This window comes from Triplophysa dalaica, chromosome 8 (assembly GCF_015846415.1).
Source record: "Triplophysa dalaica isolate WHDGS20190420 chromosome 8, ASM1584641v1, whole genome shotgun sequence".
In the NCBI taxonomy this organism is placed as follows: Eukaryota; Metazoa; Chordata; class Actinopteri; order Cypriniformes; family Nemacheilidae; genus Triplophysa; species Triplophysa dalaica.
The window spans coordinates 1,623,080-1,644,678 of NC_079549.1; the positions used below are offsets into that span (position 1 = coordinate 1,623,080).

The 21,599-nt window shown below is 39.6% G+C and overlaps 3 protein-coding genes across 7 annotated transcripts in view; 1 reads left to right on the forward strand and 2 right to left on the reverse strand.

The window, feature by feature from the left end:
* Window positions 1-1,822, reverse strand: part of agps (alkylglycerone phosphate synthase) — a 31,200-nt gene extending 29,378 nt beyond the window's left edge. For 2 of the 3 annotated variants that reach the window (XM_056754859.1, XM_056754860.1), the window contains exon 1: window positions 1,134-1,822. The gene's annotated coding sequence lies outside the window, so the exon portion shown is untranslated. The remainder of the gene's footprint in view (window positions 1-1,133) is intronic. The other variant, XM_056754863.1, reaches the window with a different exon arrangement.
* A 2,308-nt stretch (window positions 1,823-4,130) lies between these two features.
* Window positions 4,131-14,489, forward strand: nfe2l2a (nfe2 like bZIP transcription factor 2a). 2 transcript variants are annotated; one of them, XM_056754295.1, is made up of 5 exons: window positions 4,131-4,306; window positions 10,175-10,447; window positions 11,183-11,275; window positions 11,370-11,516; window positions 12,263-14,489. In XM_056754295.1, exons 1-5 carry the CDS (start codon window positions 4,265-4,267, stop codon window positions 13,490-13,492), a joined length of 1,785 nt encoding a protein of 594 aa, XP_056610273.1. In that variant the 5' UTR covers window positions 4,131-4,264; the 3' UTR covers window positions 13,493-14,489. The 2 variants fall into 2 exon arrangements, with proteins under 2 accessions (XP_056610273.1, XP_056610274.1); XM_056754296.1 differs by having other exon boundaries at window positions 12,266-14,489.
* Window positions 14,490-15,487: 998 nt separating this feature from the next.
* Window positions 15,488-20,936, reverse strand: hnrnpa3 (heterogeneous nuclear ribonucleoprotein A3). 2 transcript variants are annotated; one of them, XM_056754298.1, is made up of 12 exons: window positions 20,916-20,936; window positions 20,756-20,830; window positions 19,664-19,786; window positions 19,443-19,589; window positions 19,159-19,369; window positions 18,772-18,861; window positions 18,608-18,676; window positions 18,428-18,484; window positions 18,161-18,292; window positions 17,488-17,619; window positions 17,224-17,300; window positions 15,488-17,145 (listed from the first exon to the last, which is right to left on the reverse strand). In XM_056754298.1, exons 1-11 carry the CDS (start codon window positions 20,919-20,921, stop codon window positions 17,242-17,244), a joined length of 1,101 nt encoding a protein of 366 aa, XP_056610276.1. In that variant the 5' UTR covers window positions 20,922-20,936; the 3' UTR covers window positions 15,488-17,145; window positions 17,224-17,241. The 2 variants fall into 2 exon arrangements, with proteins under 2 accessions (XP_056610276.1, XP_056610277.1); XM_056754299.1 differs by lacking the exon at window positions 20,916-20,936 and having other exon boundaries at window positions 20,776-20,870.
* Window positions 20,937-21,599: the final 663 nt, after the last annotated feature.

The window sequence follows — 21,599 nt, forward strand, 5'->3', positions numbered from 1 at the left end:
AGATCTCAAATTTCAAGTTAATACTTTTCAAAGAAAACATATGTCTAATTCGACTGCTCAAATTCAGATCGAAAAATTCAAGTTAAATATTCACATGGTAACATCCGGGCTACCCAGGATAGGAAAAACAGTTGAGCCCAGAGCCCGTCTGCAATTGAACCGAACCATTGAACCGAACCAATGAACCGAACCATTGAACAGAACCAATGAACCGACGTCGGGCGGCCTATCAGAGCACGACAACCTGACTGTCTGTCATGATCCAAGAAGAGGCCAAGGCACGGATATTAAACCTGTAAAGAAGATGACTTCTAGGGAAAACGAAGGCGCTCTGGTAAGTTTGCTGTTTATGTACAATCAGACTCTACAGAACAAAAGTATGTTGTTGCTAATTATTTTTTGGAACTATTATTATTTTTCGACCGACGTCGGTTCTGTTCATTGGTTCTGTTCAATTGCAGACGGGCTCTGGGCTCAACTGTTTTTCCTATCCTGGGTAGCCCGGATGTTACCATGTGAATATTTAACTTGAATTTTTCGATCTGAATTTGAGCAGTCGAATTAGACATATGTTTTCTTTGAAAAGTATTAACTTGAAATTTGAGATCTGAATAAGAGCAATCAAATTTGATCAATCTGAATGTATTTTATCTGAAATTCTGTAAGTTGTTTTTTTTGTATCTGAATTTGTGAGCATTGAATTCAGGTTTTTAAATTGGAAATCAAGAATTTTCATATTTAAATTTCATAGAGGTAAATTCGAAACAAATAAATTCAGATACATGGTTTCCAAAGTAAAATAATTCAAAATCAAGTATTCATAGGCTGTTAAATTTCGAAACATTATGTCTCTTATTTGCTTCCATACTACTGTTTCAGTCTCAAGCAGACTTGAGTTTTTCCTGACTTGTCCAAAAAAAGGTTTTTAATTTCTTATATGAGGGCACATATAAGAGCACATCATGGATGACATGTGACAGGCAGTATCAACCTGCAGGCTATAAATGTTCACATTTTGGGCCAGTGGTGAGTTGACCTCACTCATTTTTCATGATTTGAGTTCATGTCTAAAGTTGACTTTACCTCCAAAGTTTAAGCAGCAGAGACTTTTTACAGCGTCTTGTTGCCATTACCTGTGCTCTGCTGCGAGTCACGTGACCGTGAGAGTTACCCAGACATGTGCTGGTCTGCCTCCTGTGGGTCTGATGATGTCATCACAAACCTCGGCGCTCTCCATTTTAAGTGCTGCACTCTGCACGCCTGTTCTGCGCTTGTAAAAAGAACATGTGATGCAGTGCTTTTACAACAGTGGAAAACGCCACATTTTTGTGTTTACTGAGGTTGCGGAATGCCATATTTAATTCAAAAGTGTCCCGTTACTGTGCAGGGGTTATTTTAAGGCATGTAGCCGTTGTGGTTATCCCTGCTCCGCTAAATGCACCAGGAGAACCCACGTAGGAAAAAAGAACACATGAATGCATCAACGTGACTCTTAGACTTCAAGAAAGTTTACTCGGGTCAATCACAATAAAAATAATGTCTATGTAAACAGCATTTGATAGGACGATAGAGTTGAGATTTATTTGTGCGTGCGGATGAGGGACGCAGGATGTGGAGTTGAATGCTGTTGCGGCCTTTTCAAGGGGTTGTTACAGCTCCATCCATATGGAATGACTGTGTCCTCCAGGCCTGAGCTTTAAACTCCCAAAACAAAGTTCTGTAATGCACTGACTGCAAGCAATTAGAGTCGGAGTGTATCACAGAACTTTACTTGGAAAGCCACTGCGCTCCACGCGAGCTTTCCTTCGTCTCAGCGAAACTCTTCTTCGCGGCCCTGTGAGAGAAACGCAGGTGATACTGTAGTCTATATGTGTCCGACTGCAAAACATAACAATGAAAGACATTACAACTGCCTGTCTGTTATCATACGAAGGATTTGTGAGATGGAGTTGGACGGACGGAGCAGGTCAAAAGTCCTCCTAAGTAAACATATGTTTGTAATGCGTAACCAGATGCCACACTTAATTGAAGGCTTTAAAAGAAATAGAAGGCACAATATAAAACGAAAAAAATAGAAGTTATTTTGTTGTCTAGAAGGTTGCACTATTGTGAAGTTAACAGTTGGGGCAGTTGATACGTAGAACAGCTGACGTGTCGAAAAGTGTCCAATTTTTTTTCTCAAGACCATCAGAGCAGCATCAATATCGATATTTAATCCTTAACCCAGCACACTTTCATCCAAAAACAACTTAACTTAGGAAAGCAACCATGAAAAAACAATTAATGGCGAGGTATCATAGTTACGCATTCAATCTTACGCACAGTTCACACATCAGGAAACTTTAATTTGAGCCTAAGTTACTTGAGTGCAGCAGTGAATGAACATATGAATTTGTAAGGGGATGACAGTGTCATAAGTACAGTACAAATGCAGAATGTGTGCGTGAAAGTGCACGTCAAGAGGAAAGATCGAAAAGCACATACCTGCTGCAGCTCACGTCGCGAGAGAATCGGCGGAATAAAACGCGCACACGGCTGTCACAAAGCGCAGTGGATTTCACTCGTGGACTGAGCGTATGACGCGCCTGCAAACTGTTGATGAGGCGCTTTCACGCCGCGTCCGTGGAGCAGCTGGAAGAATGTCGACGTGGAGCTGCCAATCGTGCGCGCGCAATCACGCACGCGCTCCAGGGGGAGAACACTAGAGTTTGGTGATTTGAGGCGGTGGGGGTGCAGCGGTTGCTTGCCTGGTGGTTAATGGTAATGTTAGGTAGTCCGTCTAGTTATGATTGCCACGTACACTAGCGTTTCAAACTTCATGTTCAAATAATATTTTCCCCACGATTTAGAATAATTGTAAAATCATTCCGATTATGGAACAAAACAATTGAAGCCTAACTGTGGAATTAAAAAAATAAAAAGCGTGTTATATTTCATCCTATAATCCGTGTTTACCCTTTGTCTAGATAAAAATGTATCATCTTCTCATGTTATTCAAGAATCTGATTGAGGAAGCGCTGTATTAACATTCCTAAAGTTCACATCTGTTCCGAGCGTTTATTCATTCATTAAAAAAATTCAAAAATATTTTAGAAAATTAATATGTCCAAAGTACTGAAATGATTAGTTAAAAACTAATGAATGAAGTTAAAAACTAAAAGCTTTTGTCATTTTTATCGACAAAACTTCTTCCAGAACTTTATGTCTTCAAACAAAATGCTTGTAAGGTCAAGAGAAGTATTTCACTCAAAAGTGACTTTTGAAGTCATTTTTTACATTATACTAACTATATACTTCTGTTTGCATTTTATTATTTACTAATTGAGTTGTATTGTATTTAAAGCACAGTGCTATTAAAATTGAATTGAATCTTGGTCTACAGTACTGCAGTGGGCAATGTTTACTTCGCCACTAAGGAGCTGGCACGTTCAAACTTTGAAAGCATGAGATGTGAAAACACATCAACCACATAAGCCAACTCAGTCATCTATTTGCTTAAACCCATTGCTTTTATGTAAATCTGGTTTAATGTTTTGTCACTTGGGATCTATTTGAACCAAAAATGCTTAGAATGGTTAAATGGATGTTTAAATTGTTAAAGATTTATCAGAATGGAAAAAATGCACACATGAAACAGAGCAGCAGGGGTCGCTATCTGACCGATACATATTCAGATCGTCCGGGTTGGTACCGGTGTGTTAAATTTGTTTTAAATGTGCTGTTATTGTGTTTTTATTGTAATGGTCAGTGTAATGAGACATTATAGGTCACGTCTAAAGCAGGTGCAGTAATATGATCCATCAAGACCTCCTCCCGGATTTCCTCCGACCCTCCTCCTTGCTAACAGTTCCTGGTTCAGGGGTCAACAACCACACACAAAGTGAATAATACATTTTATCTGTATATGTAACCTTACGGCTCTTTGTAGAGCTACTGTTAATATAAGAAAAGTTATGCAAGTTGCGCATCTCTTTCGTACAGAGTACAGCAGGGTTTTCTCCAGGCGCGTGAGAAGGTAGAAGGGGGCGTACAACGCCGCAGCTCGGCAAACGCTTCCTATTGGTCAGCGCGGCTGGTGGGCGGGGCCATCAAATTACTGGGGCTTTCCGTAAATTTTCATAACTCCACAGACAGCATTTCCTTCACAAGTGCATCGCATGGCAACAACAATCTAACGTATTTATTTCCAGCTTTATTTTATTTAACTCTGAAGGATATCCACATTAGGAGTTACTCCGCAAAACGGAGAGATCATCTCTCAGAAATGATGGAAACTGAATTACCTAAATTGCACCCAAGCCAGCAGGTAAATAATATTCTCTTGTAATTAATTGTGTGTTATGTGAAATATTTATTTTCTGTCGAAATGATATTAATGTAACATAAGACTATCCGAGTTCTCTTCATAAGACTAAGTGTTGAATATTTTTGCCCTTTGAACTCGTTTTGTGGGACGTAGGGCGACATATATCCCTATCACTATATATGACCCGTGTCTTATATCTGTCACCACGTTACAGTCAACTCCATGTGACTTCAATAGCGTTCGTATCTGAGATCCTGATTAAAAAGTTTCCAGATCATTCTACAATAATTATAAAATGATTATAGTGATATTTTCTTTACGTGTTTGACAGTAGTCGGGTCAGTCATATTCAGTGTTAAAGGAGGCGTTTCCTCCTCCGCAGTCTCTTATCTTGTGTTTTCACCCACAATTCTGCGTAGTCATTGAAGTTGGGCCGTCGTGAAGAAAAAGGAGAAGGAAGGAGAAATTATCCAGATAAATATGGAATGAAAAAAGCGTTTATGGGCGTCTAGTAAATAGACGACGACATGGCAAACTTCTGTCATTGAGATGTGTCGTTACGCTTTGATGTTGAAGAGCGTGCGACCCTCCACCAGACGCGTCTGTAACTTCGCCCTCTCTGCGCATGCGCCCTTGCATTCAGCGCCTTGCACAATAGCAGGCGGCTCCAATCTGGAATGTGGCTGTTTATTTTAGCCTCGTGACGTAGTGAAGTGATCCTTAACTTTAAGAGGTACGTCTCCATCACAGTTAGTTTAATTCTTAATGGTAAAAAGAAAAAGACCTTTGTTGCTCCTGAAACATTTTCATTGGAAAGTTAGACATTACATAATGCCTAAACAATAGAACATTCAGAAGTGAATATTTGAGCACACATTTATTTAAAGTTTCATGACATTTTTGTTTTGTTCCTTGGGTTGTATATGTAAAGCATTGTTAATGTTTCTTAAATTGAAATGACAGATGTTACAAAAAAATCAAGAGTGTAAGAATGAGTTTTTTCATCTTTTTATAAATATTCATTTTTATTGGCATGTAAAACAGATCCATCACTTGAATTCAATGCCCACAACAACATTTTTATATGTGGACCGCTTTGAATCCACTTAGCATACAGGCCTAGCACTACATGGGCCCTTCGTTATTACAGGGCTGGGGGCCAAATTCCAAATCATGATTGAGAATTTAAAGTAAAGTTAGTATTACCCGGCCAATATTTTTGTGAACTTTTATTTCATTTCTCCTGTGTAGGAAGCATGGACAGTGGTGTAATATGAGGCTTTGATTAGCCGGTTTTAAATGATGACTACGTGTTGTATCACCTGCCTAGGCAAAAAAAAAGTTCGGTACAAGGTGATCTCTTGTTCTGTTGTGGTATTTTCCACTTTCCAACAGTTTGTAAGGGAACAGGAAGTGAGACAGGTCTGAAAAATAAACTCTTCTTTTTCGGGAAACTTTTCAGTTTTAATAAACAGCTCTGGTTTCTCATTTCCACCGACATGGATAATGATAACAATACTTCAGCCATTAATTATATAGTCAAGTGGGTGTTGGATATAGTTTCGCGCTTCTAAATGCGATCCTATCGGTGGCTTTGACGGTGACATTAAACTCACTGAATGCAATAAACTAGCTACACCCTCTTCTCAGCCTCATAAAGACAATAATAGTCTTCACTACAACAAACATTTAATATGTAACCAAAATCAGTGATGAAACTAAAATGAAACTTACATCATCGGAGAGCTCACAGGAGTTACAGGAGTGCATGCTAAATTAATTCAGATGAAAAACATTGTTCTTTTGCCATTTAAAAGGGATAATTCACCCAATTACTATGTTGTTCCACATGTAATTCTTTTATATGTAAATAAAAAGAAGCAAAGTATCAGCTCTCAAATCTAATATGCGGCTTTATTTGGATTGTCTGTTTCTTATACACAAAACTATCGCCTGACTGCAGAGGACTTTTTCTGGAGTTTGTACAAACGATCCCTTTACTATTTAAAAGAAGCTAAAGATCTAAGATCTGCTTTTCAGTTTCACATAGGACAGAAAATTTTAAAATAATTTTTTCATGGCTCTAAAGATCTGTGCTTTGTGTTTAAACTGTTTGGCGTTTTGTAATGCACTTGTAAACAGCCTTTAAAGAAACAGTTCCACCCAGAGACAACATCCAAGCTAAACAATCTGAAACACACTCTCCATTCATCCTTCATCGTGGAGGAAGCGAATTTATGTGTCCAGCATGCTTTCGTGAGAGGAGCCCATTTAACAGTTGTTTAGATGTTTCATCATCTCTCTGTCTCCGCTCCAGTCTGTTATCTGGAAAAGGATATGTGTGTGTGTGTGTGTGTGTGCGTGTGTGTGATGTGGGTTGTTGTTCTGTGTTGGTCTCTCGAGGCCACTGTGACGCCGATATCTGATCCACTCTTCCAGACCTTGTTGTTCAAAAACCCTTTTGTCCTAGTCTGTAATTGATGTGTTATTTGACCTAATTTACTAGCAAATTAAAACGGTTAATAATAAATAAATACCAAGTTGCTGCACTTAAAAAGGAGAAATTGTTTGTTGCTGTACTCAGTTCCATGTAAAAAAATCGACTAAACACTTTTTATGTGACCAGTTCCTCTGTTCTGGGTCACACACTTCTCTTCTGTATAGTCCCCTCAGTCTCGTGATGTGAAACTATGGGAAACTCAGGTTTACAGATCTCGAGTCACATGCTCGTCTTTGTGACCCGTAATAAACAGATTTCACGCAGAGCTTTCATCTTTAAATACATGAGTTTTTCACAAAACTGAAAAATTGCATCTGCACTCTCAGAATTATGAGCTTTTAATAATTGTTAAACAGTTTTCTCCTCGCATGCAAACAAAAACTATACAGTTTTGTATTTATTTTGAAACACACTATCTGCTCATTCTTGAGTATTTTTAAACTGAAAGTTTTAAAATTGTATTAAAACTGTACTGTTAAGCATTAGTCACTTAGTAAAAACAACTCTTGTTTTAGCTACTAAAACAGCTGATTTGCAATTCTAAAATGTGTGGTCTTTAGAAAAAAATAAGTAATATTCTTTAAACGATGTTTAAATTTTACTGCAGACTGCTTTTCTACCCCATGTCAACAAATGGCAGTAACAAGAACACAAACTAGATTTTTTCTCCTCTGTCCTTGTCCTTGACAAAGACCCTGATGTGACACATCTGTACAGTTACAACATGACGGGTGGCGTTTCTTTCCTGGCTGCTGATTGGTCAGTTCAGAACCACACTATACTCTCCAGATCTGAGCAGTACACTCTTGAAAAAAAGTGCTTCCAAAGGTTTTTCGATGGCGTAGAAGAACCTTTTGCTTCTATAAAGAAGCTTTCACGTCTGAAGAAACTTTCTGTTTTACAAACAGGTTCTTCAGAATCTAAAAAACTAAAAAGAGATGGTTCTTTAAAGAACCTTTGACTGAACGGTTCTTTGTGTAACCCAAAATGGTTCTTCTGTAGCATCGGTGTCAAGAACCTTTTAAGCAACTTAATTTTCAAGAGTGTACTTCTCGATGTGCTGAAAACATGCACAGAAGAAAATATTTCAGTGTGCAGTATACAGTGTTAGGGTACATAGTACACGTGGAAAGGACTTGTGTTTAAAGTTAACAGGACATGTCATATCCGTAGACTTTTTCAAGATTTAAGGTGATTATTTATATGAATGTGAAGTAGTTTTCTCTACTTCAGAAGTTTTGCTCACATTAAAGGATCTTTTTGTGAAAAACGTGAGGTTATTAAAGGGATATTTCACCCCAACAATAAAAAAAAATATTTATTCACCTTCATATGGGTCAAAAGCCGTGTCGGACACTTTTTTGTAGAACACAAAAGAAGATATTTTGAGAAATGGCTTTTGTGTTCATACAATGGAAGTCAATGGGTGGCCAATGTTATTTGGTCCTTCACATATCTTCTTCTCTGTTCTGAAGAAGAAAGAAAGTCGGTAACACTTTAGAATAATGGTCCGTTGTTAATAAGTAACTATGCAGTAATAAGTAATGAAGTAATAAGTAGTTCTACATTAACACTGAACATAAGACTATTAACTAATGTGGATGAAAGATTAACTAATCATTAACTAATAGCAAATTTTGGATGGTAGATCTTCATAAGGTATTCGATAAATACTAAATGAACATATCCTCAATGAGAACTACTTGTGAACTACGACTTATTCCAAGGAAGTTCCAAATAATTGTTGATAATCACAACAGAAACATGCCAAAAATGTTTTCATAACATATTCATAAAATGTGTCTTTTCCAAAAGGCTCAAATAAATTCTTTGTGGAAACTCAATTAATTAATATTTTAGCCCTCCAAATATGTTGAGATTGTGACCTACTATAGATATATATGCTCTAAAAACGCTGGGTTTTAATTTATTTATTTGGGTTATTTTCCAGGCCGTGGGTAGTGTTGTTTGTGTAATTAAACTGCAGGGTAAGAAAAGTGGCTGGGTGATTAGCCTTGCATGACATCATAGTACCGCGAGAGAGATCGTCGAGAGACAGTATTTTTTGTGTCACTCTCGCGGTACTGTGATGTCACGCTTATCGGAAGCCGCGCTGTGTGAATTTCTTGGTTTATTTAGACAATTGAAACAAACCTTTAATCGATTATAAACAGCTAAAAAGTTCTCGCACACATTTTTTATTCTGTGCAGGTAAAGTCAATGTCACTCATCCTCCACCTCAAGCGGTGCCGAGTCTAAACAACCCGGCTGCTGTGTTACCTGTTGCAGACATTTATGACCGTCTACAGGAGAAAAACGATTTTTATAAGTGTCCTGTACTCACCCAGCCGTTGGGCTAAAAACAACCTCTTTTGTTTTTTTAACCAATTTTTTTCCAATGGATATACTGTAACTTACCCAATTCAGTTTTCGAATGTTTTATTCATACATCATAAATTGCACATTACCTATTCACGCCCAGATGTACATTTTTGCACTACAGCATGCGCCGTTTGCTGTAATGATTTCATACAAATGTTTCCATGCTTTCAAATAAAAATGTTAGACCCAATCACTGCAGTTGTTTTATTTAATATATATAGTTCTTGTGGGGTGACATGTTGGTGGGGTGTTAACTTGGTGAAATGAAGGTCCATATTACCAGTAGTTCTTGCCAAGGTCACGCTTGAGTAATTAGTAAGGGGTTGACATTTTAACAACTTTCACTTTCACAAGTTGTTAAATATATTTTTATCTGATACGTGCTGTATAGCCAAATGTTTCTGTGAGGGACACTAGTGATATATAAACTAAAAAAAATCTGGAAGATAGGGTTTTCTTGCTATCATCGTAAGGATGCAATTTTTTTTTGAAAAGAGAACATTGTTTATATTCACATCCTAAAGAGAAGTCTCCCCTCAAGGTTGGTCTTAAATACGAATTGATACTAAATAGAGTTCATATCACAAGTTGTTCAGAAACCACACTGAAAGTAAAGTCAACTTTCTAACTTTCTATCTATAAATATCTTCTAGCCCAAGTCAGAATTGTGACGTTCGCTGCAGTCATGTTTTCCAGTCGACTTTAAATGTGCCACCAACATTAACACTATTAGTGTGTGTGTGCGCGTGTGGACGATGTCGTAATTCCCAGAGATGGAATGAAAAAGGAGAAGCAGCATGTATTATTCATACGGTCTTGTTGTAAGATCGACGATCACGTTGTGTTTGTGTTGATGTGATCTGTGCCGGGGTGGGCTTGGGTTTTAATCAAACTCTGCAGAGACAGGCCGGGTGTGGTCAGAAGATGCCAAGGGCCTGTATGAGGTACTCTCTAGTCTCATCTCTGATCTCTCTCTCTCTCTGTAGGATATGGAGCTGATAGATATCCTGTGGAGACAAGACGTGGATCTGGGTGTGGGGAGGGAGGTGTTTGATCTCAGCTACCGACAGAAGGAGGTTGAGCTGCGTCGGCAGCGGGAGCAGGAGGAGGAGAAACACCAGCAGCACTTGCGGGAGCAGGAGAAAGCTCTGCTTGCCCAACTCCAGCTGGATGAGGAGACGGGGGAGTTCGTGCCACGGACGACTCCGGCTGCAGACGCCCTGGCGAAAGCTAACACAACAAACGGGCAAATCACACAGGTACGTGTGCATAAATCTGACCAATCACGAGAAGCCCTGGTTTAGAGGCCTGGGTGTGTCTTAGGATGATGTGCTGTAGGTTGTGTATGCGCTCACGTAGGCACTGTAGCACCTGCTCCGGTCACATATAAAGAGAGCTTTGGGATCTATGGCACACGCAGGTATATGCTCGACCCCACCCTCCCCTCATATTACAGGGTGAAGCTGCGGTGTTGCCTGGTTACTGCTGGCATAATTATTGGAAGTCAGGGGGGAAGGTTTCACTGTAAACGCAGTTCAATGAAACAGAGAGGAGATAGGTACACAAAGAAACAAACCCAACACCACTGATACTTAAGCCCTGTTTGGACTGAACTGTGAATGTCGCAAATGTACTTTGTGATTTCTAATCCTAACTGAAAACTGTTTTTACTGACCTTAAACAAGGGTAAACTTTTATGATCGGGTCAAGGGCCAAACTAACTGGGTTCATGGCAATAATTGTATTGATATATTGATAGCATAGCCTTGATTATTTTAGTACACTTCCACAACACCTACATCCAGAAAACACTCTCCCCGCTACAGTAAACAACCACCATAGATCCCATCTGATTCTCAATCAATACATGTAATGAAGTCATGACGATTCAGAAAACGTCCATCCATACGAGTGCAATTTTCAGATTTGTAAAGCACCTGCTGTGAGGGAGATGCCATGGTTTAATGCGGATGTCTTTGAATGTGTATGTGCAGAATGGGGCGTTCACTGCGGAAGGAGACGCCATGTCATTCGACGAGTGCATGCAGCTCCTTGCTGAGACATTTCCCTTGGATGAGCCAACACAGGTAATTATGGGATATGTACTGCCCGTGAAACCCAACACTTAAATACGTTACTGCATTTGATATAACCTATCGCTCTTTTCTTTTGTCTGTGTAGCAAGCTTCAACCTGCCTAGATCCATCCGTTCCCTCCTCCACAGACCCTGTGATGCCTCCAGATATGGCTGTGTTTACCCAGAATCCTTTGCAGCTGGACTCTATAGATCAGGCATGGATGGAGCTGCTGTCTCTTCCAGAGCTACAGGTATGAACAGACGCACCTTCTCAACCAGAGAGAAAGAAAGGTTTTAGAATGAGCCTTTGCTTTGGCCACACCTGCCTATGCCATGTGAATTGAGGAATGTACCATCTCATCCCTTTTCTATATGGCTTATCCTATGTTCAGTAACAGGGCGTGCCAGAGCTGATCCTAAACTCTGAGCCCAAAATCGGTCTTAATTAAAAGAAAAGCGAAATCCACACCATAACTTTAAAGATACAGAGGAACAATATGGTTGGGATGTCATCTGGATGATATGTTTTCATTCTAAGTGGGAACGGGCACAAGACTTTTTGTCACATTTGGCACTTGGCAAATCCTGTTCAGAGACAATCCTACTAGAACTACAAAATAATTGTGAACAAACATATCCCTCATATCGGTTTAGAATCAGAGTGTGTGATTCGTCCACTTTCTACCAAGTGTTGTTTTAAGGGCGTGAACAACCCTGTGGCTGAGCAACAACCAAATGACCCTCTGAGCTAATACTGTGGTTTGACTGGTAACTCAGCATTGTGGACTTCATTTGTTTTTGTTTAAATTGAGCCATTTCCCCCATTCTACAGTACACGCTTGCTTACTATACAACACCTAGAAAAGAGTATATTGTTAACATTTGTCAAAGCGATGAAGAATATGGAGTGAATGCTTAATACAGTAGATATGCATCTCATACAGTTAATTTCTGTATTGTTTATATGTTGTTAATGTGATGTTTATTTGTTTTTTAGCAGTGCCTCAGCATGCAGATGCAGGAGACATCAGAGATGGATGGATTTATGAACTCAAGCCCCTCTGGAGAGGTTCAGGACACAAACTACAGCCAGTACCTGCCTGGAATGGATCGTCTTCCTTCGGGCCACACAGAGGCGTGTCCTTCTGAATACATCAACATGTACGATAGTTCCTTCAGCACTCTGGTTGCGCCCAACCTCAGTCAGATGAGTCTGAACGTTCCAGATGTGGGGTCCAAGTATGGACCGGAGCAATTCTGTGAGCTGTTTTATCCCGAGATGGAGGTTAAAGTGAACAATGGTCTTCTTAAATCTGATGAAACTAACGTGGCCGGCCACTTGCCTGAGATTGCTTGCGATCTTCCAGTTAACCCCATGGATCTACACAGCTTCTCTCCTGGAAACTTCAGCTCGGAAAATTCAGAACTCTTGACGGAATTCCCAGATTCTGATTCCGGGTTGTCACTGGATGAGAGCCCCGGTATAAATTCTCCGGGGAAGTCCATGCACGAAGACGGATCCTTTGGTTTCAGTGACTCTGACTCAGAAGAGATGGACGGTAGTCCTGAAAGCACAGAGTCAGATTATACAGAGATATTCCCGCTGGTTCACCACAGCGATGGAGTCCAGTTGCTTGTCTCTGATAAATTCTCTGCAGAGTCACGGGAAATGAGAGTGAAAAACGCAAAGGTAGAGCCGTCGGAGGCGAGCGGCCACTCCAAACCTCCCTTCACCAAAGACAAGCTGAAGAAGCGCTCAGAGGCACGGCTATCCCGTGACGAACAGAGAGCGAAAGCCTTGCAAATTCCGCTAACTGTGGACATGATCATCAATCTTCCTGTGGATGATTTCAACGAGGTGACATCCAAACATCAGCTCAACGAGGCACAACTCGCCCTCATCAGAGACATCCGCCGCCGCGGCAAGAACAAGGTCGCCGCTCAGAACTGCCGCAAACGCAAGCTGGAGAACATTGTAGGCCTCGAGTACGAGCTGGACTCGCTGAAGGAGGAAAAAGAACGTCTGAAGAAGGAAAAAAGCGAGCGCAGTGCCAGTCTGAGAGAGATGAAGCATCAGTTGAATGATCTGTATCAAGAAGTCTTCAGTATGCTTAGAGACGAGCAGGGCAGGCCTTTCTCAACCAATGAACATTCCCTTCAGCACACTGCCGACGGCACCGTTTTTCTCGTTCCTCGCCTTAAAAAGACTCTGGTAGAGAACAACTAGCTTGCTTCCTTCACCTATTCTCTTTCCATACCTGCTTCTGTTGTTTGGTACCGCTTTTCTCTTGCGAACACTGTGTATTAATCAGGCACGAATTTGATAATGATCAGACACTTGGTCGAGTGATTGGTAGCCACGCCCACCAGGAAATCTCATTATCCCAAACCTCACTGATACCCTTTTTCCCCAAAAAAACATCCTAGCCAGGAAGGGTGCACCCTCCCAGCCACTGGGCTTGGGTAGGTACCCTAAGGTGCCTAAATCTCTAAATGGTGCAATGATGTGACTCTTTAGATGTTACTTAATGTGACATAGGATAGAAGGAATTAGTAGATATTCAACATAGCAACATAGGGTCAACATAGCTTTTCTGACTTGTTTGGAGAAAACTGTTCCACATACAACGGCTTGGCACTCAGTGTAAGGGATGACGCACTAGTGTTACCTGTAGTGGTGTGGATGTGCAAATATGTCATCGAAACTCATGCAAACACAAGAAATGGCTTTTTTGATAGCCGTCCATCGTAGTGACCTCTATGTGTGAAAGGGTTAATGTGTTGAATATGTGTGTACCAGTTTCATATTCAGTGTAGGCTGTCATGTCATGCCTGGTCACAACACAGTGTACGTTTTATGCGAAAGAAAAAAACTAAATAGGAGCGTATTTTGCGCAATACATCAACCATTGAAACGGCAAAACTATTATATATGTTTTGCCTATTCTACTTTCCTAATATTTCTAATCTCCGTTGGATTTTTTACTCTTTATATTTTCTCTGGGATTCTTTTACTTGTATGGTTTGTAAATACATTTATACTTAATTTGCTATCGAGATAGGAATAATGTACTGTATATAAAATAGATCACATTATAGTATGCTAATAATTTGCCGATCATTTTAAGTCTGCACTTGAGTTTTTATATCTTAATTTACAACTTTGTTGCCGTTTTATTCTCTGACTTTGTGGCTTTTTAATGAATAAAAATGTATTTAAAACAGTTGTGTCTGCTGCAGTTTTAAATGGTCGTTGGTTTTTGAAGTGTATGGTTTGTCAACCGAGCAGGTCGGTTCTTGGAATGAAAGAGTAACTGGATATTTAAACCAAGAAAGGAAGCAACGTCAAAATAAGTTCAGTGAAATATCATTGGTTTACCACCCCTGTTTATTTTAAATAAACATTTTTACATTTCACAACATGTTTTGTTGGGTTTAAGATGATAAAACAATGTGATTTTTAAACTTTGTGTTTGTCATAGATTAGTGGAATATTGATGATTTTGATGTTTTAATTAAGTATTAATTTACGTCAATTTACTCAGTGTAGATTGTGGAGGTAAATTTAAACTGTTGTAGCTTTTGTTAAAAACAGAGATTTTGTCACTTTATCACATTCCACATGTACGCTCATATGCAAGATTGAACGTTATCATGAGGTTTAAAGAGTGCTTAAACAACAGATTTTTTCCTCCACCAAACAAACCCAGCATTATGCAACCGAGCTGAGGGTTTGGCTGCGGCCCACTTTAGAATGCCTTTATTAAACCCTGTTGGCTAAAGTTCAGGAGAACTGGCATTTGTTTTTAGTGCCAGGCAGCTTCACCTTTAAACACACCAAACCCTCTCCATTCAATCTGCAGTCACGCTAGCAAACAAGGCCGACCTGTTTAGTGACGCCTGCAAGCAGGATCCATTTACTGTCCAGATAAGCTCAATGGGTGATTAAAACAGGCGATATGTGCGTTGGCTTTGAAAGATGCTTTTGTCCCAATGTCACATTTCAAGTCTTAACACTACATTAATTTACATGCTTTCACTCCTGTCAAGACTCGACTCGTTCTTTACATAAGCAATGAGGCCATGTGACCTAATCTTAAACATTTACCCACGATTCTGACCTTCATTCAGGGTCAAGGGAACAGAGTTTGGTGGAAACATCGCGTGTGAAGAAACGGCACTGTGCACAAACACAAGGCAGAAGAAAATAAAAACGCTCTCGGGGGTTTAAAAGACTTTTATTAAAAAGAGCAAGATTTGGCAGTGCATTCACACACATTCATTTTCAACTACAATAGCAATGGGTTCTGAGAGAGAAACGGTGCGTTGATCAACACATCAAAATTAAAACTGTCATTATTTATTTACCCTCATATGCTTTAAACCTGTGTGTGACTCTTTCTACTGCAGAACACAAAAGAAGATATTGCGAGAAATGTCTCAGTGGTTTTGTGTTCATACAATGGAAGCCAATTGGGTACAATGTTTTTTAGTTACCAAAATTCTTCAAAATATCTTTTGTGTTGTGCAGTTTGAAATGACGTGGTGATTAAAAGATGAAAGAATAAAAATGTTTGCATCCCTTTAAAGATCTTATAAAGTTACCGATTGAGTATGTATGGATTGTATTTTTACCCGAATGAAAAATATCCTCCCATTACAAGTATTTTAAGAGCTTTCTGAAGTTTTAATTAATGATATGAATAGCAAACGTTGGAAGGTTTTACCATTCCAAAAATGTAAAATAAATGAGAGATTCAGCAAAAATGTTTTTTCTTAAAATCCAATTAAATAAAAGATTTGCAACTATTTTAAAACGATGTGTTTTTTTCTGCCAGATTTCCCATTATATTCTGTATAGTTATATGTGATTTATTTCCATTATTTCATTTATGGGGACCACAGGTCGCATTCGAGTTGAATAGATTCCCGCCTTTCTGACTTCCAATGAGAATAAGGGAGGATACTTTGACAAATCCATATATTTAGCATTTGTTAATCTTACCCACCCAGAACCGCCGCTGAAAACACATCATAAAAGCTTTTCAGCCACTTACTGTAGATCAGGAGCTTCTTTTGAAATCTGTAAATTAAGCAGAAGAGTTACTCTTACCTGCTTCTGTTCTTCTGTCTGTCTCAAACCCTCATCGCTCTCACCGCTAGCCTTCCTTCGCTCGCTCATGAAGACAGACGCTAGCTCTCGAGGTAAACTCCTTTCTCTGAAACAACCTCTCACCTGTTTGCGGTCCACGGTCTGTCGGACACGTTTGTTTGGTCCACATGGGCCGGTCCCATAACTTAATCTCATACACAACAGCAGCTGCACTCTCTTCAGACTCAATGACGGACTTTATTTCAACTGGTTTGCTTTTTATTTGTCAAAATACTTCAACAATCTAGACGTCTATCTTTACATGTTTACCGTGGTACATGCCCTCTATAGAGTCTACTCTCAATGTTTTATCATGTTTTTTTAAACAACACATGTACTCACAATAGAAAAATACAAGTGACACTACATGACATTTCTCCAAATCGTGTACTCGAGGCCACAAAATAGCGCATAACCAATCATGTAAGACGTCTCTGGCAACAGCGTTCCATAACATTATATCTTGAAATACTCGCTCACAGAGTCACAAGAGGGGGTAAGCACAAAAAAATGAATCGGAACGAATAAAATCGAGCATGAATGAATATGAAGGGAATGTACATCCACTAACACACAAACACTAGAGAGTCTGTCTACGCTCTCTCACAGCTAATGCGCTGCAGTCACGGCTACAACTGGCAGATCTTGGCCCCTCCCACTCTCTCTGAGTAATCTGTCCTTTCCTTCCCACTGCACCCATCTGTCCTCATCTCCATCTAACTGTGGATCTGTTGAACAGACACAGGGTAAAGCACATCATTCTGTGTAGCGCTTCTGCCGACACTCCAAGGTGAAGCCCAACTTACCAGAGACGAGCGCGCAGGTTAATATCGCCTGGAGCCGAAGCCCCCGCCTCCGCCCCCAGACCCATATCCATATCCACCTGTTAAATATAATGGAGCAAAACATCAGACCTCGATGTGTCGTCTGGATTTTTTCAGCAGTTTCTAACGCTTCACAACATCAGACGTTTATATTTATTGCCACAATGGTGCGTGATTATTTGCGTAACGTGGTAGTTATAAGGGTATTAGCTACTTGAAAGCACCATCCAAGAAATGGAACGTTACCTCCGTAAGGTGAAGTATTTCTTCCTCCAAAGTTGTTTCCCTTCATGGGGCCATAACTGGATTGTTGTCCTCCATAATTCCCAAAATCATTGTAATTCCCCCCTCTTCCTTCTCTGCCCCCACCAAAGTTACCTGAGATACAGGTAAAGATCAAAGTTTAAAAATGTGAGTGTAAATAAATGAGTAATAAGAGTGATCTTTCATTATTTTCTTCTGAAAACTAAATCTGTGAAAATACTTTGAAAATATAATGCAATGTATTAAATATTTCATTTACATATACTGAAACCAAGTGCTTACATGATTCAAAATATGAAAAGCGGCAATTCCTTGTGTATTGATCAATATTTCGCAATAATGCAACAATGTATTGAAATTCTACAAAGGCTGGACTGGAGCAGCCACAATACATCTTGAACACATCTAAATTTGGTGGTATCTTATTTTTAATATTTTTTACATTTATTTTTAACAATAAATTTAAACAACGTAATATATTGACAGTAAATATATAGTAGGCTAAATATAGACATTGGCTGTTATCAGGATACAAAATATTGCATCTGTTGATGACTTTTGTTTATTTTATCTGATTTTGTTGATTATTCTGCTCTATGTTATTCTGCTATTATGTTAAAATAAAAAGATGAAACTTGAACTGTAAAGAACATACCTCCAAAGTTTCCTCTGTCGTTGTAGTTATCATATCCCCCAAAGCCTCCTCCACCTTGGTTACCGTACCCAGGGCCTTCACCATAACCCACACGGCCACCTCCGTAACCAGGACTGCCACCATAGTTACTACCTAACATGAAACACACATTCACGCGCAGTCACAAACATGCACTTCAACAACATCTATATCCTTCAACGTTTTGATTTTCGCACACAAGCTGACGAATCAGCTGCATATTGCAAACAAACACTTTTCATTCCCCACCAAATCCGTTGTATCCATCTCCTCCATAGCCTCCGCGGCCTCCTCCTCCGTACCCCCCTGTAAACCACACAAATGCACCACATTCAATATGTTCACTGCAGGATTAATTACACCTTAGGTGCTACTGAACAATGTGTGCTTTAGACAGGATCGGATGTGCGGTTTCACATGACATCTTACCTCGGCCAAAGTTGCCACCTCCAAAGTTTCCACCTCTGCCCGTGAAGTTACCCCCATCTCCACCACGATCTACACAAAAACCAGAGACGATAACCATCTGTGAGCATTCAGATCACTAACAACACGGACTGAAACACGACTCGAACGTGAAAAGCATGACTTACACCTCTGGTCAGACACGGCCTGCATCTCCTGCTTTGGAAGAGCCTTTCTTACTTCACAGTTATGGGAGTTGATTGTGTGATATTTTTGTGCTGGAAAAAATAAGAACGAGACGATGATAACGATGAGACAATCATTTTGGGGTTCTAAATTTATTCACTAGTGAATTAACATAATAGTTGAATTTTTTTTTCATTGGGAGAGCTGAGTTTTGGGGACCTAGAAACGCAAACCTTTCAAAATGAGTGTTAAAATCAAAGTTTTTGCAAATGATCCGACAATCGTCTGGGGTAAAATCAAACATTTTGGGGAAAATGAATATTACACGTTTACCGTCAACAATAAAACCGACGCAAGAACGTGGCTCCTCCCCCTGTCGAATAACTCACCAACAATTTTATCCACAGTATCGTGATCGTCGAAGGTAACGAAGCAGAAGCCTCTCTTCTTCCCTGTCGAGCGCTCCTCCATTATATCGATGGTCTCGATCTTTCCATAGCGCTCAAAGTACTCCCTGATGTGATACTCCTCTGTGTCCTCCTTTATTCCACCCACAAATATCTTCTTCACCGTCAGATGAGCTCCGGGTTTATTTGAGTCCTGGATAGAGAAATCCACAGCTTAATTCCTCGGGTTATATCTTTAGAGCTGTACGGAGTGAATGTGAGCGCACCTCTCTGGAAACGGCCCGTTTGGGCTCCACCACACGACCGTCCACTTTGTGCGGCCGCGCTTCCATCGCCGCGTCGACCTCGACTCCACACGAATACGTCACGAAACCGAAACCTCGGGAGCGTTTGCTACCTGGATCTCTCATTACCTGAGAAAGGAGACATTATTGATAGCGATTCTGAAAACCTTACGTTCATATTTCTATTTCAACTAACAACTCACCACACAGTCTGTAAGTTTGCCCCACTGCTCAAAGTGAGCGAGTAAACTTTCCTCTGTGGTCTCAAAGCTGAGACCACCGATAAACAGCTTCCTGAGCTGCTCAGGCTCCTTACTGTCACGACCCTGTTCATGTCAAACACATATTATTAGAAATATTAAAACCAATAAAACACGTCTTATATTACGCCGTGAAATGCCCTACAGGTATTAAAATCATCATTAATGATACACTTGAACTTGAGCATGCGTGTGGCCACGCCCAGCGCCGAGTGTATATACCAATCCTGCTACGGCAAAGGATTGCCTCATAAATATTAATTAGTATGAGTGATTTTAGACCGTTCACATAGACCTCATGAATATTAACCAGGTTGCCCAGTTGGTTTACCTTACGTGATTGGACACCTCAGAAGTTACGACGTGACGTCGACACCACGTAATTAATATTCATGAGCTCAGGCCAAGTCAGGATTCAGCGCGAGTTTGTATCGAATTAGAGAGGAACGGCCGTTTGTTTTATTATTTAATAATCAACAAGAGATTAAATCAAACGATTACACGCCCACGTCCCCGATAAAGGAAAACAAATGAAGTCTGTAAATGAAACCGGCTGCGACGAGCTTCCAGAATATTCCACCCGCGGCGCGCCATTTTAACTTTCCGCGTTTCCTCCATATTGTTAATTCTCGCAAAATATTTTAAACGCTCTTCAGTATTAAATAATGACGCGTAACAGCCAACGTTTGATCTACCATTCAATTATAACCCAAACGTTGGCTGCAATAACTGCGGAGGGGTAAACAGAGTTAAAGCCAGATATGGAGAAATGTTCAAGAACGTAACCATAATATGCACGTATCCTTTAATAAACATGAAAACATGCATCTCAACAGCAGACACACGTGTTGTGTAACGTTACATACATCCGCTCACACAGCACGAAGCTGTCCGCCATGTCTCACTAACTTACAACATAACCAGTTGAATAAACGGATGTGGTATATTTGACATTTCTTCGTCGTGCAATAACACTCATTTGAGGAAAATACAGTTTATTCACAACGCGTATAATGTTAATGTTTGTAATATTACCTCCATGCTGCAGCGTTTACCTCGTTCTGCACGCGCCGCATGAGCTGTGATGTCACTCCTCGGCCAGTGGAGGCGCTGCCGGACATGTGCGTTATTTAATTCACATGACTTTATAAAAAAATAAACCAACAATCGTAATGAATAAACGGGTAATATTTACTTTCATTCCCGTTTTGTTGTTGTTCATTCCATTATTTTCAATAAATATTTGACACCTGAATACCTTTTTTTTAAAGTATTTTGCAGTATTTACACAGGATTTCATCAGCGTGTTTTTGCAGCAGTTCGTCATCATGTCATATTAATATGTGTATTTGTTCTACTCATTTTTATCGTGTTCTCAATTCATCTGATTATATAATTATATTATTGAGTTTTAATTATTCCGATTCGTAGAATTGTCTCAATTGTACTTTATCTTTAATTATCTTTTTATCCTACCATATTAATCCTGTTATCGATAAATATTGAGACTTAAGTATAAAGTCTCCTTTCTACAGAAACGTTTCTGACATTATCTAGGCATGCACTGAAGATTATGTTTGATAGTCAACATCATTATAATACAAGATTTGTCTCATTAAATGTGTCTATCATTTCCACTCTGAACGTATCAACTACAATTGATTGAATGATTTATAATATGAGAAATGTGATTATATTTGGCTAGCAGAAGTATATTAATATTAACAATAATTTATCAAACAATTTAGCTTCTATTTGAAAGATTTATCTTGTTGATAGCCTAACATAACCTCTCTATAATTGAGATGATGCAACTCGGTTTGAACATAAATTACAGACTGCAGATGTGCTCACTGTAAACACGTCCAGTGTGTGAATG

What these genes read in the sequence shown, in the direction of transcription:
- nfe2l2a (XM_056754295.1), top strand. Translation starts at nt 4,265, where the DNA reads ATGATGGAAACTGAATTACCTAAATTGCACCCAAGCCAGCAG. An exon ending in AATTGCACCCAAGCCAGCAG is followed by an intron (nt 4,307 to 10,174) that starts GTAAATAATATT and finishes CTCTCTCTGTAG; the next exon opens with GATATGGAGCTGATAGATAT. An exon ending in CAAACGGGCAAATCACACAG is followed by an intron (nt 10,448 to 11,182) that starts GTACGTGTGCAT and finishes GTGTATGTGCAG; the next exon opens with AATGGGGCGTTCACTGCGGA.
- hnrnpa3 (XM_056754298.1), bottom strand. An exon ending in AACGGGCCGTTTCCAGAGAG is followed by an intron (nt 19,370 to 19,442) that starts GTGCGCTCACAT and finishes TTCTCTATCCAG; the next exon opens with GACTCAAATAAACCCGGAGC. An exon ending in TACTGTGGATAAAATTGTTG is followed by an intron (nt 18,862 to 19,158) that starts GTGAGTTATTCG and finishes TATTTTTTCCAG; the next exon opens with CACAAAAATATCACACAATC.